The sequence below is a fragment of the Vulpes vulpes genome, chromosome 8 (genome assembly GCF_048418805.1).
Source record: "Vulpes vulpes isolate BD-2025 chromosome 8, VulVul3, whole genome shotgun sequence".
NCBI classification, from domain to species: Eukaryota; Metazoa; Chordata; class Mammalia; order Carnivora; family Canidae; genus Vulpes; species Vulpes vulpes.
Genome location: NC_132787.1, coordinates 103,614,903 through 103,633,681, shown reverse-complemented (window position 1 = coordinate 103,633,681; position 18,779 = coordinate 103,614,903). Strand labels below are relative to the sequence as shown.

At 48.5% G+C, this 18,779-nt stretch overlaps 1 protein-coding gene across 10 annotated transcripts in view; it reads left to right on the top strand.

The window, feature by feature from the left end:
• The window catches only part of GREB1 (growth regulating estrogen receptor binding 1), an 88,565-nt gene that overhangs the window by 47,342 nt on the left and 22,444 nt on the right, over positions 1-18,779 (top strand). For 3 of the 10 annotated variants that reach the window (XR_012003233.1, XM_026009092.2, XM_072767708.1), the window contains 8 exons: positions 343-540; positions 1,311-1,491; positions 3,089-3,284; positions 4,642-4,778; positions 12,370-12,709; positions 13,497-13,612; positions 14,289-14,488; positions 15,800-15,889. Coding sequence is in view for 9 of the 10 variants with exons in the window: in XM_026009092.2 (XP_025864877.2) it covers positions 343-540; positions 1,311-1,491; positions 3,089-3,284; positions 4,642-4,778; positions 12,370-12,709; positions 13,497-13,612; positions 14,289-14,488; positions 15,800-15,889 (1,458 nt within the window). In the remaining variant the exon portion in view is untranslated. Of the gene's footprint in view, positions 1-342; positions 541-1,310; positions 1,492-3,088; positions 3,285-4,641; positions 4,779-12,369; positions 12,710-13,496; positions 13,613-14,288; positions 14,489-15,799; positions 15,902-18,779 lie in introns of all 10 variants that reach the window. The other 7 variants (XM_072767706.1, XM_072767710.1, XM_072767707.1 and 4 more) reach the window with 3 other exon arrangements.

Sequence of the window (18,779 nt, the reverse complement as noted above, 5' to 3'; positions counted from 1 at the left end):
AAGAGCTCTGATGGTCTCCCTCCCCTCCAGAGAACTTGCAGCCTCTTCCAAAGTCCAGTTCTCAGGGTCCGCTTCCCTGGAAAGCTATGTCTGTCCCCTTCAGGGAGAGTAGATCGCTGCCTCTGTGCTTCTTGAGCACTGTTCATCCTTTTATTCTGAAATTCCCAAAAGTGTGAAGCATACACAGCCCAGAGTGGGCACTCGATACACGTTGGCATCATCCCCCTTTGGTTACTTTGTGCTCTCGTTGGGGGGCCCACTGCCTGATTCCCCAGCAGAGGTCCAGGCTCTTGGCTGTCTGCTCTTGGGGGCGTCTCACCTTTATGGGGGCTCTGCTTCCAGGTTACAATCTGGAGCCTCACCACATCCGGCCCTTCCAGCTGGCCGTGGCTCAGAAGCTCCTCTCCCACGTGTGTTCCATTGCGGATTCCAGTACCCAAAATTTGGACTTAGGATCCTTCGAGAAGGTGGACTTTCTGATTTGTATTCCACCCTCAGAAGTGACCTATCAGCAGACCCTGTTCCATGTCTGGCATTCAGGTACGGAGCATTTGGGGGGCAAGTTGTGACATCTGCACGGAGAAGCCTCTGATTCTTTTAAATTCAGATTTGGAATAGAAATACCAGGCTTTGCCTCTAAAGTAGGTAGGGCAAGTATTCATACCCCCATTTTATAGATCATGAAACAGATGCTCAGTGATAGCATATTGCCCAAGAGTGTATAATCCACTAAAGCTAGAACCATGACTTGAATTTCCACTCTGTCCCACTCATATCAGAAACCAATATATTGATACCAAGCTTCAGTTTGTGATTTTCCCTGTTTTCAAGGGGATGAAATATGAAATACACGAAAAGTCAATGTCTTAACTCAGGATTTATTCTAGAGTACTGTAACCTAAAGCTCATGGCCTTCAGGCTGGGAGATTATTTTGCTGGGGATGGTGGGGGGTGGAGGGGGGACCTTCCCCTTCCCCTCAGCACCCTGAGCCTGGCACCACTGGCCTCATGAAGCCAGCTTTGCTGTGCCCCTGGGTGGGCCGCTGTGCACAAAGCATGCTATGAAACAGGCCCCCCACCTCTTGGCCCAGCTCCTGCACGGATGCATGTGTGACGTGGTTTGCATGAGGTCAGCTGCCCTGACACACGCCCACCCTCCCCATGTCTCACACATCCCTGTAACCCCGGGGCCTGCCAGAGTGCTGGCCAGACAGGACATGCTCACTAGGTGTCTGTCGAGTGAATGAAAGCTCATGACAAGGGTTTTATTTGTCATATATCACTTGTGATGTATCTTTACCATGTTACAGGGGTTTTATTGGAGCTTGGCTTGGAAAAGGAGCACATGACGAAGCAGAGGGTTGAACAGTATGTTTTGAAGCTTGATGCTGAAGCTCAGACAAAATTTAAGTCCTTTCTACAAAACTCCTTTCAGAATCCACATACGCTCTTTGTTCTAATCCACGATCACGCCCATTGGGATCTCGTGAGGTGAGAGTGATTTTGGCATCTGGCAGGATTGATGGCTTCCTTCTTTGATTAATATGTGGATGACACTCAGGCCTGGGGATTCAAGCCTTGAAAAGATAAATGATGTTGGGGTTTTGGCATTTGGAAGCGGATGCTGTGGATGCATTCCAGAACCTTAGATCTGGAGATGGTCTCAGGGACGTCCGGTAGAGCCTCTAAAAGGTCCCATCATGGAAACTAAGGCTCAGTGTCCCAGGGCTGGGGTGGGGGCATGGGGTTAGTGGCAGAGCTGGCCTAGTACTAGGGCCCCTTTTTCTGTGCCCTACTTAGTAACAAGGTGCCCCCTGGTACAGGGTGGGGATCCTGACTGGAACGGCTCCCTTCCTGATGGAGGCCCCATTGGCTCCAGTGCCATGGGTCACAGCTGGTGCCACCCGGCTTTAGGGGTGATTTTATGGACTCCAAAAGAGTGTAAATCTGGATGAATTTTAGATGGGGTCAAGCTTGGAGTCTGGTGGAATTCCATATTTCCTAGGATCCATCATCTCCATAGACTGGTGGGAGGATTGTGCATTTAGACATTGCCGCTGACTGGGTTAGGAGGGAGGAAAGATCCTGAGTCAGGCCCCAGGGGAAGGCTTTGATATAGCAGAGATTCAGAAGCGTAGGGCTGGCCAGAACCTCCGAGATCACCTCTATGAAGGGCATACAATATAGGGTCCCTGCATGAGCTTGGAGGTATTTGATCATCCTGAATTCTATAAAGAGCTATCTTGTGGATATTCGTTTGAGGGGTAGATTTCTCAGGCTAGCTACCTGCCATCCAAAAGGTTAAGCATCCCGTCTTTCTGTTCTGCTGCGTGGCTTGAAGAGAGGGCTGAGGCCGTGGCCCATGGGGAATGGCTGAGCTGTGCTTGTGTCCCAAACCCCTCATACAAAATGCTACCCCTGCCCAGTCCTATACCTTTAAATTTACTGTAGAAAGTAACCATTTATATCCTCTGTGGATCGTTTCAGGTCTGGAGGAGAATTTAGGGGAAAGGATTTAGGGAAACAAGTACACAATCAGATGGGACCAAAGGGGCACTCCTGGGTGAGAATCACTGCTCTAGAGGAGTGGGCAGCTTGTGTATCCCACAGGCAATCCTCCGTAAATACCACTCCCCTGGCTAGGTTTTTGGTTTTTTTAAAAAAAGATTTTATTTATTTATTTGAGAGAGAGACGTAGTGAGAGAGAGCATGAGCAGGGAGGAAAGGGAGAAACAGGCTCTCCGCTCGCTGAGCAGGGACCCCCACCAATACACAGAGCGGGGCTCGATCTCAGGACCCTGAGATCATGACCTGAGCTGAAGGCAGATGCTTAACCGTCTGAGCCACCCAGACACCCAGCTAGGTTTTTAATAAGCAATGAGTATCCAAGGAGTCCCTGACAGGTGCCTGCAGTGTGCTCATTTTTTTTTTTTTTAATTTTCCTAATGGGCGGAGCCATGTGTTCATTACTTGCAAATTTGGGGGCAGGGCTGGTTATACCTGTGTTCAACTGCTCAATCCTTGTAAAATTACAGAGCCATGTTAGTTGTTCCACTCACTGTGTCTTCTCCCCACTTTCTTCCCTCAGTAGTGCTGTTCATAATCTCTATTCCCAAAGTGACCCGGCTGTGGGATTGGTGGATAGATTGCTCAATTGCAGGGAGGTGAAGGAGGCCCCCAACATCGTGACACTCCACGTGACTTCCTTCCCTTACGCGCTGCAGACACAGCATACCCTCATCAGCCCTTACAACGAGATCCACTGGCCTGCCTCCTACAGTCATGTGAGTACCACCCAGCTGCTGGGCCTGGTGTCGCCGTGACCCTTGACCCTTGAGTCGGGAGATATTCTGTTCAGGAAAAATCTTGATTAACTAGTGTAGCTGGGAGTCAGATGGGTCCCAAGTGTTTTGGAGCTTTGATGTGACCCAGAGTTAGATTTAAACCCTTCCTGGTCTTTAGAAACTTTCTTACAGAACATTAGGTAGCCTCCCCATCCTAGGCCCTGTACTGTTTGGTCTAGAAGCTTTTTCCTCCTTTTCCTATCCCCACAGCCTTATGCTGCCAGGCTCAAAATCTCCTTCCTCAAATGGAACACACATCTGTAAAACCTGGTGAGGTGTTAGTTTACCCCCTGCCTCTTCCTCATCCAAACAGAAGGCTACAACTGATAATTTGAGAATTCTGAGAAGAGTTTGAGAATTCTGGGCAGTTGGATGCTAGTTAATTATGCAAGTAACAGGTAAACCTCAAATTCTAGATGACTTTGGAGTGTCCCAGAGTCATCTGAGGAACTTATAAAGGTACTGATGCTTGGCTTTGGTCCAACAGATTTAGAATCAGTGGTGGTAATAATAGCAGGTGCTTCTGTAGCACTTCCGTGAGCTAGGGAGGCACTGTTCTGAGTTCTTTATCATATGAACTCCAGCTGTACTGTGTTCTCACATTTGAGAAGCTCTGGTGTTAGTTTGGGAGGAATGTTAGGTCGATGGGAGTGGAATTGATGAGATAAATGCCTTTTTTCCTGCTGATTTTAATAATTAAGCAAACTGAATGCAAGATGGTTGATAGGCCTATTCCTAAAACTAGCTTAAAATTGTTGGAAAGAAGCAGTTTTTTAACCAAGAAAATTGTGGGTTTAAAAAACTAGGCTGATTTTCTTCTTGGCATAGATACTAGGGGTCAAATGAATGGAAAAGTCTCTTGACTGATAGGGATGTGTCATCCTCTAAGTATAGAGTGCTCTGTGCTCTGGGTCTGCAGAGGGAAGTAATGTATAAAACTGCAGAATCAGCACAACTTATTACTTTTTTACAAGGTTCTATTTATTTATTACAGAGAGCATGTGTGTGTACATGCACATGAGCAGGATGAAGGGCAGAGGGAGAGGGAGAGAGAGAATCTCAAGCAGATTCCATGATGAGCATGGAGCCTGACACGGGGCTCGATCTCTCAACCCTGTGATCATGACCTGAGCCAAAATCAAGATTCCAGCGCTTAAGTGACTGAGTCATCGGGGGGCTCCAAGTCAGCACAATTTAGATCAAGATGCCTGTACTGGCCGTCTCCGTGCCCAGCATGTGAATCTCTCTATCCCCACAAATGCAGTGTTTGTGTGACTGATGTTCTTTTCTGTTTTAGGGGGTGGACTTATATCCTGAGAATAAGAAGTACTTCGGCCTGTCAGAGTTCATTGAGTCCACCCTTTCTGGACACAGCCTCCCTTTGCTCAGATATGACAGCTCCTTTGAGGCCATGGTCACAGCATTAGGAAAAAGGTACACGTCTCTGTTGGAAGTTACTAAAAATGCTCAGGAGTCAAGTGTAAGCTGAAGCATGTGCAGCCGGAGGCTTCCAGAAAGGGGGCCAACTTCCTCCTTTCCTGGGTGACTTAGTCCCTCCATTAGAGGGATCCTGGTTTATTTCTTGTCCTGCCTGCGGGGCCAGTGATCTCTATTGTCCTGTTGTTCTAGAACATTTTAGAGATGAGAATGGGCGGTAATATTTTGGAATGGGGGACGATGCGTTTGAGACTCAGGGAAGCCAAGAAAATGGGAGGAGGTAAGACACCAAAAGATTTAAAGGAAATGATAGTGACAATCATAGTTGGCTACATCGTTCATGCCTGTGCGTATCCTGTGTTGAGTGCTTACTTTGTGCTCTTTGCTGTTCCAAGAGCCTCACCATCTGTCTTAGCCAGTTGCTGCTGTTATCTCCATTTTGCAAGTAAACTGAGGCTCAGACCCCTATGACTTTTCTGGGCCACACATCTGGCAAGTGATAGAACTGGCTGTGAACCCAGAGTCAGCCTGACTCTACAGCTTGCCCTTTGACCTGTGTCATGGCTGATTTCTGGCAGATTTTAAAGCTGTCATGTCTCAGATTAGGAAACCGAGGCTCAGGGAGGTTAAGTGGTTGCCAACATCCACCCAGTTTATACGTCATAAAGCCAGCCCGAGTTTTATAGACTGGCTACTGCAAAACAAAATGAGTGGTTCTGCTGCTAATTGTCGGTGTTGAGCTGGGCTCTACCACTGTCCCTCAGGGCGCCCCCTTCTCATGTGGCAACAAAGGGATTCAATTAGACGTGTGCTTCTCAAGCTGTGTTCCAAGCTGGACTGCTTTGGCCAGATGCAAATAGCTCTTATGCCAAAAGGGGTCCCATGGTCAAATGTGTTAGAGAAACCTTACATTTAAGGTTTTCTTTTCCATGGGAGTTCTCCGGGCGTTCAGGTGCCCTGCATACTGTAAGTCCTGAGGAGGGGGCTAGAATGTGCGATGTCTCCATTGTGTGTCATGGGATCGGTTTTCCCCAGAATGCCCTCTGAGAAACTAAATCCCTTTCAGTGCTGTGATGCTGATGGACTTAATCTGTTCTCCACCTCACACACGGGCAGCTACGCGCTCATAAACTTGCTAAGGGCAGGAGTCCTGCCTCTGCCTCTCTGCCCTACTCTCCTCATGCAGCTCCTTATGTTGGGTGCTTAGTGAGCTGTAACTTTGGGTCCAGTACTCTACGTTTATTGCATAAAATATCGTCACAGCAGCACAGTGAAATAGGTTCTGTTATCCCTGTGTGTCAGAGGAAGGAGCAGACTTAAGTTGGGTCACCTGCCTTAGGTCCCATGGAGGGGTTGTGGTGAAGCCAGACCAAATCTTTGTTACTTGGCCCCAAAATAGTAGAGCCACTAAGCCATACAGAGCAAGGTCTCATGGTTAGTAGAAGGCCAGACTGACCACAAGACCGTACGTATGTCCTAGGTTTATACTTAGTAAAACATTAGTTTTAACCTTTGGCAAATCACTGAACCTGTCTGAACTTCTGTACCCTCACTTGTGAACAAATCTACTTTTCTAGTGGCTTCTTATGAGAGCTTTATGGAACAAGAACGTGTGCAGCCTCAGGGACGGTTGTATGCTGGGAACTCAGGCTTCAGAATCATGCTTCCTGGGTTAGTTCGAGTCCTGAGTCTGTCGCTCATTGGCTGTGAGTCTTTAGGAACATTTCTCAACCTATTACCTAGGGTAATAATGCCTGCCACACGGGGATGTTATGAGGGTTAAATGAATTAATACATGAAAAACATTAAGAGCATACCTGGTGAAAAAAAAAGAGCATACCTGGTGTACATTACATGCCCATGTTAGCTGCAGCCAGCACCATCATGCTTTGTCACCATCACTGTCACCACCATTACCACCGTCAGCACCACCATTGGCACCATGGTTACTGTCACATCCCATTATCACAGTCACTTGTCACTGTCACAACCATCATCACCATCATTACTGTCACCACCATTATTACCAAGACCATTATCACCGTCACTGTCACCACCATCTGCACCACTGTCACTGTCCCATCATCAGCATCATGATCCACCTCACCACCATTGCATCGCTGCTATTACCATCACTATTACTGTCACCATGACTGTCAACTGTCATCGTCATCCTCACCACTGTCCTTTTCCTTTCTTGCCTCTCTCTCCCTCTGCTGAACCGGAAGTGTGGCACAGAGATTAAAATTCACATTTTACCGAGTGAGAAGTAAATAATAAAACTCTGGAATATGAGTTATGGAGAATCATAGGATCGCCTGGGAATCATTTAAGCCAGCCACCCCACCCCATTTTGTATTTGTGGGAAATGAGGCCCAGAGAGGGGAAGTGATTTGCCCAAGGTCACACATCCTATTGGTGGCAACCTGGATTATAGCCAGGTTTAATATTCTTTCCACCATGCCATGCTGCCTTTCCTAGGAATCATCTGTCTGGAAATCTTTTTTGACATAGGCAACTTGGACAGAAGTCACTAAAGGTAAGAACACATTGGTTCCTGCCCCTTGTCACTATGTGCATGGTCAGCCTGCTGATTTGCCCTGTGTTGCACACAGACACCAGTATATGGCTGGGAAACCCACTTGTAAGACCACAGATCTGACACAAACTTGCTGGTACCTAAGAGATTTAGGCATTTCACAACTTCCACTTTTATTCCAATATGTTTTCTGTGAAGCTTCCTTCCTGTAGGATCAACCATGAAGGCTTAGGGGCAGGCACGTTCTCCCTGTACATGCTGTTTGGAGATGGGCTGCTTCCCCACTACCTTCCACATAGTGGTTCTTTTTTTCTTTTCTTTTTAAACAATAGCTTTAGTGAGGAATAACTGACATACAGTAAACTACAGATATTTAAGTGTTCAATTTGGTGAGTTTTGACATATGTAAACACTGGCAAAACCTTCACTGCAATTAAGATAATAAATAAGAGTTCCTTCTTACCCCTTGGTAATTATTCCGTCCTTTCCCTTTCTCACTATAGACTATTTACATTTTCTAGTGTCTTATATAAATGAAGTTATACAATATGTGCCAACAGTTCATTCATTTCTCCAATGGCTGATGATGTTGGGCATTTTTTCATGTACTTATTTGTCATTTGTATGTTATCTTTGGTGAAATGTTTCTTGATGAATTGACTCCTTTATCGTTATAAAATGACCCCCAAAATATTATTCTTTGTTCTAAAATCTACTTTTTCTGATATTAATATAGCTATTCCAGCTTTCATTTGAGTAGGGTTAGCATAGTTCATAATTTTTTATCTTACCTTTAATTTACTTGTGTCTTTATATTTAAAGTTGTTTTCATATAGGCAGCTTATAGTTGGGGCTTGTTTTTTGCATCTGACAGTCTCTGACTTTTAATTGGGGTGTTTAGACCATTTATATTTAATGTCAGTATTGATGTGGTTGTGTTTAAATCTATCATCTTGCAGTTTTTCTATTTGTTTCATCTGCTCTGTGGACTCCCTTTTTCTATCTACTTTTGTATATCTATTTCTTACCTTCTAGGCTTTGTGCTTCTATGCTCATACCTTTTACTTATATATGTTATAAACTCCACAATAAATTACTTTTGCTTTAGTTAGTCAATTATCTTTAGGAGCTATTTAAATAATAGTAATTTTTAAAAACACCTTTTATATCTATGCATACAGTTACTATTTCCAGTGCTTTTCATTTCTTCATGTGGTTTAATATGGTTTCATTATCCTGTCTGAAGGACTTTTCCCCAACATTTGTAGGGAAGGTCTGCTGGTGATAACATTCTTTAAGCTTTTGTGTGTCCTTATTTTTACTCATCTTTGAAAGATACTTTACCTGGGTATAAAATTTAGGTTGTTTTTTTTCTTTGAATACATTAAAGATGTTGCTCTACTGTCCTCTGACTTGCATTGTTTCAAACAAAATCTGCTGTCATCCTCATCTCTGTTTCTTGCTGTAATGTGCCCACCCTTCACAGCCCCTTCTATCCCCTGGCTGGGCTGCTTTAATTTTTTTTTAATTTGTCACTGGTTTTAAGTAATTTAAGATATGAATAGGTATAGTTTCTTGTACTTAAGAAACTTGTACTCTTATAGAATCTTGGTATAGTTTTCTTGTACTTAAGTTAATTGAATTTTCATTACATTTGAGGAAAATTTCAGTGATTATTTCTTCAAATATATTTTTCTACATTCTCCTCTCTCTTAGAGTAATCCAATCACACATACATTAAATGGTTCAAAGTTGTTCCTGTAATTCTCTGATGCCATAGTCATTTTTTTGTTTCCCTTTGTTTCATTTAAAATCATTTCTATTACTGTTTTCACATTTACTAACCTTTTTTTCTACCGTTCTTCACATCCAGTTTGTTTGTTTATATTTTTATAAAAGTAAAGGAGTCTTATAAGAAGAAATTCTTCTCCTAAGAGAAGAAATTGTCTTCTAAAAAAAGAAGAAAGAACTTCAGGCACCACGTGCATGAATGTACATTGATGAATTGATGATAAACAGTTACTTGCATTTGTTTATTAATCAGGACTCTTGCAAGTGATAGAATCTCAATTTGAACTACCTTAAGAAAAGGAGAGAAATGTATTGAGTTGTGAAATAAAAGGAGAAGTTGAATAAATAAGGCACAGAATGTCAGAGATGCAGCTTGTTTCAGGAGCAGCTTAAGTTAGGTATTGCACACTCCCAAGACTGTGTTACCTGGTCTTCTGTGTCTCTCTGTGTTGGCTGTGTTGTATCTCATTGCACACTGCTTCTTCCATGAATATATCACCCCTGGTTGTTGCTGAGTTACACAGTCTTCAGCTTCTAGAGGAGGACTGATTGTTTTAAGCAGTTTGAAAAATTCCCAGAAAAGACTGCTGACCTATCATGGATCATCTATCTATCCCTGAATGTACCTATTGTAGCTGACAGGGCAGGGCAAGTCCAAATACCAAGATGGTAGTTCCATGAGAATTCAGGATCCAGATCATCTTCTCTCTTTCGGCTTTTTTAGTTTTGATCTCTAGAATTTGAGTCTTTTTTATATCTCTACTTGACACTCTCAATCTTTACTGTAGTTTCTTAAGTGTATGGAATATAGTTATAATAATAATTGTTTTAATGTTCTTGTCTACTAATTCTATCATGTATGTCATTTCTGAGTCACTTTCTATTGATTGATTTTTCTTCCTCCTTTATTATATTATATTTTCTTCTTTAAATATCTGTAATTTTTTTTTTATTTTATTTATTTATGATAGTCATACAGAGAGAAAGAGAGAGGCAGAGACACAGGCAGAGGGAGAAGCAGGCTCCATGCGCCGGGAGCCCGACGTGGGATTCGATCCCGGGTCTCCAGGATCGCGCCCTGGGCCAAAGGCAGGCGCCAAACCGCTGCGCCACCCAGGGATCCCAATATCTGTAATTTTTGAGAGGATTCCAGACATTGTGAATTTCACCTTGTTTTGGCTGGATGTATTTGTATTCCTATAAATCTTCAGCTTTGCTCTGATACAGTTAAATTGTCTGAGAGTTTAATCCTTTTAGGTCTTCTTTTAAGCTTTGTTCAGCAGGATCAGGGCAGTATTTAGTCCAGGGCTACCTTTGCCCACCACTAAGGCAAAACCCTCTAAATATTCTATAATATTCCATGAATTCTGAGGTCTTCCATGCTGCTGATGGGAATAGAAGCTATTCTAAATCCTATGTGAGCTTGAGACATTGTTCCCTTTAATTCTCTTGGATTGTTCTTTTTTTGGCCTTGAGTAGTTTCTTCACCTATACGCACTGATCACTGCTCAGCTGACAACTGGGGGACCCTCTGTAGCTCTCCTGAGTTCTCTATTTGTGCACCTTATTCCTCTCTGGTACTTTCTCCTGTGAACTCTTGCTGCCTTGATTTCCCCGGATTCCAGGGCCTTTCCCTCAAGTCAGGGAGACCATTGATGCTTTGCCTGGGTTCCCCTTTCCTGAGCACATTCCAGAAACTTTTTCCAGGAAGAAGCTGAGGACTCACCTAATTTGATTTCCATTTCTAAGGGTCACCATCTTTCATTTCCCAATGCCCAATATCTGGAAACACTCTTATTTCATATATTTGTCCAGTTTTCTGGTCATTTCAGATGGATCAATATGATTTATGTGGTCATTTCAGATGGATAAATGTGGTTCCTGTCCTTTTGCTGCTTGTCCTTTGAGGAGAGTTGAATGCAGGCACTTCCCACCATGTCAGAGAGGGGGAGAAAGTATGCTTCCTCCTAAATGACATCCTGCCCCTCTTCATGCCCCTTCATCCCACCTTGCTCAGGGGGACAAGGGGCCACCGCAGCTGAGGTGGTCCTATAGGGCAGGAGAGACCATGCATTTTCCACCCTGCTCTCTTGTTTTCTTCTTGGGCACTATTTGGCCAATGCACCAGGGCAGGGCAAAGTAGTCCTTGGGCTGCTGAGTCCCCTGTGTGCCAGCATCTGCAGATCATTCATGCCTTCCTGAGACAGCAGAAACTTGGTAATGGCAAATTTGCCAAGCCAGCTCTCCAGTTTATAGAACCCATGGCCTTGTTGAAATGCTAAGGACAAGAATAAAGAGTTGACAAGAGAAGACCTCAGAAATTCTGTGGAAGGGGATTGGTTGCCCTGATAGAACTCTTGGGGTGGCACGGCCATGGTAAGGGTCTGATCTCTGTAGATCAAGAAACTACTTTATCTTTGCTCCAAAAAGCCACTGTGTCAGGGGACACATTCCAGCTAAATAAACCCACAAGAGCATCGCATGTAAAGTGGATGTCAATTTGTCTATTCCTACAGAGAATCACAGTGACCTAGAGGGCTGGGTTTTTCTGGTGGGGCTCTGGGTCTGTTTCTGACGTGTGAATCAGAAGAGCTCTAGCAGTGTGTGTGGTCATGGTGGGGGTCACTACTTTCATGTGGAAACCTATGATAGATAACAGCTTCTGAAGCCAAAAGTGGGATTCTTGGTTTGACTATGTTCTGATTTGTAATTCATATGTCAAATCACATTTAGTTACATTTCTCATTACTCATCGTACTTGAATGCTGTGACGCGCCTTCAGGATAGTCACCCTCAATCTGGGGAATGTGATAGTCACACATACATGCTGATTGCTTGTGCTTCTATCTTCAGGGGGAACTGGGAGCAAATTTCCTAACTGAAAGAACCATAAACTAAGCTGAGGATAGAAGAAACAATCACTTACTTTATTCACTCCCCTATTGGTTCATTGAATAAATATTTATTGAGCAGCTACTATGCACCAGGTTGTGGAAAACACAGAGGAACAGCAAACCTATGCTCTTGTTTCCTAGCTGGAAGTGTTTTGACTTCTAAGGAGGCTTCCATTTCAGGTTTGAAACAACCTGCCTCGAAAGGAAACACAACTTGTTTGCAGTCTGGGAGTTGCTGTGCCCGATGTGGTGGCCGCGCTAGGTCACTTGTTTGCTGGGCGAAGGCGCTCTTCCCCCTGGTGTGCTCCGGGCGTCCCGGAGGTTGGCAGCAGCCCGGTCACGGCTCCATCTCTCTTTGTTGCAGGTTCCCCCGCCTGCACAGCGCGGTGATCAGGACCTTTGTTCTCGTGCAGCACTATGCGGCCGCGATGATGGCCGTGAGCGGCCTCTCGCAGATGAAGGACTACACGTCGGTGGAGACGCTGGAGATCACCCAGAACCTCATCAACTCCCCCAAACAGTGCCCCTGCGGCCACGGGCTCATGGTCCTGCTGCGGGTGCCCTGCTCGCCGCTGGCGGCTGTGGCCTACGAGCGGCTGGCCCACGTGCGGGCGCGCCTGGCCCTGGAGGAGCACTTCGAGATCATCCTGGGCAACCCCAGCTCCGGCATCACCATCGGGAAGCACTTCGTGAAGCAGCTCAAGGTGGGCGCCGTGGTCAGGGACCGGCGGGGTGAAAGGTGCCTGGGAGAGTTGGGGGGGGCCATGACCAAGGGGTTACCGAGGGGTGACTGAGTGGTGACAGTGTTGCTGTCCATCACGCCCCCTCCACGCCCGGCCACCCCTCTGGCAGCCTTGCGTGTCCCGGCCCCACCTGCGGTACCAAATCACTTATAAATGTCGCCCCCCCAAAGCACATTGTCTTGATCTTTAAAATCTCGGGGGCTGCAGCGTGCCTTTCATCCTTCCTGGGAGTGCTTTTCTCCTCGGCCTTTGTTTAGCCAACGCTTAAGGCCTGTAGAATCAACTCCACGTCTTCTCCTCTTTCAGGCAGCCGCCCCTCCCTGCCACCAGGGCTGGCGTGGTGCTCCCTGCGGGTCCTCTGGCCCCTGCCCCAGGTGGGGGGGTGCAGGGACCCCCCCGACAGCCCCCCCCCAGCACAGTGCCTGGGCCACAGCTTCGCACTGGTCCACAGAGATGGGAGGGAGTCGCAGGGAGTACTGAGGGCAGAGTGGGGTAGGAGGAGCTGGGAGGGGGGCCCGGCCCGCGCTCACGCAGCCACCAGAAAACCGCTCCGTTGCTGAGGGTGTGCACTGTCTCCCGAGGTCCGCTGAGGGTGCCGCGCCGGGCGGCTGGGGTGCAGCGGGAGCTGACGCCGTGCTTGTTTGTGGTGTGAAGAGCCGTCCGGAGGAGGACACCGGAGACCTGTGAGCTGGGCCAGTCGGAGGGCAAGGGCTCTCTCGCCACCTCGCTGCTTTTCGGTTCTCCACAGATGTGGCAGAAAATAGAGGACGCCGAGTGGAGGCCTCAGACCTACCTGGAGCTGGAGGGCCTGCCGTGCATCTTGATCTTCAGCGGGATGGACCCTCACGGGGAGTCCCTGCCGAGGTGAGGAGGGCGCCGTGGCCTGGGGTCTGCGAAGGGCTGGCTGCCTGTGCCCGCGCCTATGGGGCCTGGGCCGGCCGGGCTTCCGGTGCCCCGTAGCAGGTGGAGTCTTTTTTTTTTTTTTTTTTTTGTATATTTTTTTATTGGAGTTCTATTTGCCAACATATAGAATAACACCCAGTGCTCATCCCATCCAGTGCCCCCCTCAGCTCCCGTCACCCAGTCACCCTGTCCCCCCGCCCGCCTCCCCTTCCACCACCCTTTGTTCGTTTCCCAGAGTCAGGAGTCTCTCATGGTCTGAGGTGGAGTCTTTACGTGCAGAGTTGTCATGGATTTGCGCATCTATTGTGATAGGTTTCCAGCCTGTGGCAGTGAAATGTGTCTGAGGTCTGGGCAGCTTTTCCTGATTCTCAGACAGGCACCATTTGAGCTCATGGGGGGTGCGATGGCTGTTGCTGGGCCCCGTGGGTGGAGGTCCTCCAGCTGGGGTGAGGCTTGACGCCTCCCTCAGCTTCACCCCGTGAGGATCACCAGCTGTGTGAGGGGTGGCCGTTCCATTTAGGAACGGGATCATCTTGAGGAGGTCAAGGCTACATCAGTAGGCCCCCCGCCCCCCCGGCAGTGCTGGGAGCAGTGCCTCTGTTGCAGAAGACACTCAATAACTTCTTTTCCCCTCTAGGTCTCTGAGGTACTGTGACCTGCGTCTAATAAACTCCTCCTGCTTGGTGAGAACAGCGCTGGAGCAGGAGCTGGGCCTGGCCGCTTACTTTGTGAGCAACGAAGTCCCCTTGGAGAAGGGGGCTCGGAATGAGCCCTTGGAGAGTGATGCGGAAAAGCTGAGCAGCACGGACAATGAGGACGAGGAGCTGGTGACAGAAGGTGAGGGGGGCAGCTTGCACTTGTGCAGGTGCTCTGGCCCTGGGGCCCGTCTGATGGCCAACAACTATGAGTGCATTCTAGATCTGTCTTTGCAGGAAAAGGCACATCCCTTGTTGAATTCAGATTTTGCTTTCCTTTCCCTCTTTTTTGGTGGTGTGAGAAAATGAAATCCCGATTGGCTCTTCCTAGTTCTAGAATTCTTAGATAATAGGAAGGAAAATTGAGGTTTCTTAGAACTCAGGATCCTGCTCTGTTTGACTTGGTGGCATAACCGCCCTGTATAAGATTCACTCACTTATTTTCTCTGCGTGAATCAACAAGATACGTCTATTATCAAGATTTAGGAGAAAAGGCCAGTTTCATTTGAAGACATGAAAATCCAACACTATATTTTAACAGGACACACAAATCAGGGCCATGCAGAGCATCTAGCTATTGTCAGTAGCACAAAAAAAAAAAAAAAAGACAAAGCTGTTTATATGAAAATGTGAAGCATTTGTGGGGTGTGGTGTAGGTTCCAAGACCCAGCTCCTCTTCCCACTGCACCTGCTAGTTCTGTGACTTGGGACACGTGATGCCTTCTGTCCTGGTCTCAGATTGCTCATCTGTAAGACGGAGACTAAAGACCCCTGGGCAGACTCTGCTGGTGCTGTAGTGACCATGCATGTGACCCTGACACTAAGATGACTCGGTCTCCCTGTTGCCTGTGGGCTGAATCTGCACTCCTGGCACTTTATGACCTACCTCTCTAGTCTCATTGTTCATTCTTCTCAGCTCCCCAGCCCCCGCCCCATGCTGTACCCCATCCTGTTGATCACACTCAGCTCATAGGGGGTCCCTGGCTGTGCTCTGCTCTTGTCACCTCTAGGCCACACAGAGGCTCTCCCTGTGGCTTTCAATTCTCCCTCTTCTGTGCTTCACCTAGAAACTTCTGCTGGCTCAGGTTGGGTCACCCCTTCCAAGAAGTCACCTGCTCTTGCCTCTCTGTGCTGGGTGGGAGCCTGGCTTCTGGGCTCCCTGGCCTCTCCCTGTACTCCTTACACTCATAACTGCGGCTCATGAGAAGGAGCCCCCATGAGCCCAGGGTACCTGCCTGGCCTCCCCTGCGCCCCACCCCTTCTTTGTCCTCGGGACCCTGTCAGAGGTGGGCACCTGCAGGGTGGTAGCTGGGTGGATGGATGGATGGATGGATGGATGGATGGATGGATGGTTGGATGCTAGAAGTGAACACACTTTGCAAACTATAAAGTGCTGGGCTGCCATACGAGATGATGCTTACGAGGTATTTTCAGTGTGTGTGTCTTGAAACAGGCTCCACCTCGGAGAAGAGGAGCCCGGTGAAGAGGGAGAGGTCCCGCTCCCATGATTCGGCATCTTCGTCTCTCTCCTCGAAAGCATCCAGTAAGTCTCAAGGTGCGAAAGAGTGCACATCTGGATGCTTCTTTTGAGTTTGCAGAGAATGAAAAGAGATCTTTATTTTATCCAGAACTGGAGAGAGAAGGGAATCTTTGAAGAACTGGGCTTGCTTAGGGAGGAATTATGTTTCTGGATGGGGGTCCAGGACATCAGAGGTTTGGGCAGGACCTCAGAGTTCCTGGGAGAAGATCATGGACTCTATCCCCTTGACAGCCTATGCTTGGCCATGTCCCCTGGCTGCTCCCAGGCAGCTGTTGGTTTAGGGGATCACTGTGCCCTTGAGACGGGAGGGGCTGAGGTGAGGTGCTCTTGTCGAATCCAAAGGCAGAGAGATGTGGACACAGATTTCTCTGGGGGAAAAGCAACAGAAGGCAGCAGGTGTTCCCTGAGCCCTGGACCCAGATCACACGGAAATGGGGGTAAAACGCCCAGTCTCTGCCTAAGGGAGGCTTGGTGTCTGGGAGCAGACAGGATGGACACACGTGAAACAGGATCGCCGGTCTTCCTGTTGCAGTCATCACCAAGAGCCGGCTTTGTTTCTGAGTCAGGGCATTGAAAGACACGTTACAGACAGACCTACTCTCGGGGAGTTCATCAGTCCTCATAAGCCAGGTGATGTTGCATTAGGGGCTGCTTTGCTGTCCCTGCACAGTCACACATATGAAGTGACAGGTGGGTGAAGAGGTAATTTTGTCTCAGGTGGGGGCAGATTTAGGGGTAGGGTGCGGTCTCTGCGGGTTTCGGAGAGCAGCTGGCCATTGGGTCTCAGAAGAGAAGATATTTGGGACGGAGGAGGCTCAGGCTGTGGAAGTGCACGTGGTGCTGGGCGCAGTGAGCGGTCCCGGGGCCTGCAGCTCTGGGCGGGTGGGCAGCTGGCTGTGGTCAGGACATGGCTGCGGAGGGCAGAGAGCACCCGGGGATTTGGTTTCCTGTCTTCTGACCCCCTCCTGACCCCTCCTCACACAGCCCACGGGTGACAGTCAGCCAGGTTGAGGGGGGTCTCCCTCGCAGTTACACGCAGAGGGAGTCAGAAAGAGGCCTCCTTCACATCAGCCGGCGGCTCTGCGGCAGAAGGGAGACCTAGTCCTCGGCTTGGGTCAGAAAAACCAAATGCTACAGCTTCCGGTCCTCTGCCCCAAATAATATAGGGAGCCTGGGCCCCTGGGGTGGAGCTGGCGAATGGGTGAGTGAATGAATCTATGCTATTCAGAACATAGAGGAATGGTGGAATGATGCTTTTTCTGCCTCATCCTGGTGGGACAGCTTTCTAGAAGGTTCTGAGGATCCACTGGTCTGTGCGGTGTCTTCAGGAATAGAATGTCCAGGCTATGGGCCAGGCTTTCTCCTTCTGGATTGCTTCAGTTAGGTGAAGTGACTTTCTTAGCCAGGACTCCTCAAAAGGTCCTGAGATTGTAAGGGGGTCTCTGCCGAGATGCTTCCCATGGCCTTGGGTGCCATATGTTTCAGAGATGAGGGTACAGAGGCCCAGGGAGGTCAGACACGTCTCCACAGCCACACGAGTCAGGGTGGGGACCTGGCTGGGGCTGGGTCCCATTTTTATAGACCGATAATCCCCCTGGATTCAACTGGGGACAGACCAACGGAGGTCTGGAGGCGGATGGAGATAAACATCAGTGTGGATGTCATCCTTGGAGGCCTACCAGGCTGGCCCTCACAACCCAGGGAAGTGGACGAAGACATTGGGGTTCCCTTGGTCTACTTTTGGAATCTTGTTCCTCTTTGAGGTCCTTCAGGCCTGTCTGTCCTCCTGGCCCCAGGCCAGTGCCCCAGTCCCTCACAGCCTCCCCACATCTGCTCTTCTGCTCATCCATTGACACGGAGCCAGTCGCTTCAAGTGCCTTGCCCGAGGACGACAAACCTCAGCCGGAGCCAGGCCTTGGGCAGAAGGGGACTGGCCAGTGCTGAGTCCCTCTGTCCCTGAGCCCTCTGTAAAGGCCTAGATGCAGGCTTCAGAGCTGAGTTGTGGGGTCTTTGCTGGGGAGCTCAGATCCAGAGGGGAAGTAGCCCGAGTGGCATGGTACATGGGGTGCAGGCCAAGCTAGGGGCTGCAGGGTGGCAGGAAGGCATCTCTGAGGAGGATGGTCAGGGGTCTCAGGCCTCCCTTGGTCTATCTTGTCTCCACACCGTCTCCTGGGAAAGGACAGATTTAAGACAACGATGCACTGGCCTGTCTGCCCTGCTTTCTGTGGGGCCTGAGGTCTGCAGGGCTGCCATGAGCTGGCATGCGAGCCCTGGTGCATGTGGCTGGGATGACCTAAAGGAGAGCAGGGTGCTGTCTGGTGCATCCAGGTGACCACACTCACCAGGGTCTCAGCATGGTCCACGTGGGGGAAGGACACAGGAAGGTCCCTATTTGGGTGGCTGCTGTGCGTGCTGCATGTCCTCTCCTCGATCCTTCTAAAAGCTAGGTAATTCTAATGTTTGGTAAAGCCTACTGTGTCCTGCGAGTCAGGCTGGCAGTTTGAACTAGAAGCCACCGCTGCGCTGGTGCAGACATGAGCTGTGAGCTCCATGGTCACATGGGACAGATGGGAGAGGTGTTCCTGGGAGCACCTGCATGAGGGTCTCTTGAGCACTGAAGGCAGGGTGCTGTGGGACAGATTGGGTCAGGGGGATGCAACGGAGAGACTTTGGATGCAGTGTGCAGGGTTCTGGGGTGGCTGTAGGGTGAGGCCACTCCGTGGGACCCCGGGTCTCCCCCTTCAGCAAGCCGTGGCTCTGTTCTAGGACAGGAGACTTTCTGTTTGCCCAGAGTGGGGATTTCATTAGTGAGAATTCCTAGTGTTGTCAAGCACGGGTAGTTTATGTCCCAGAAGTGGGGATGGGGGGTGGTTTGGCGAGGGTCCTTCCCAGG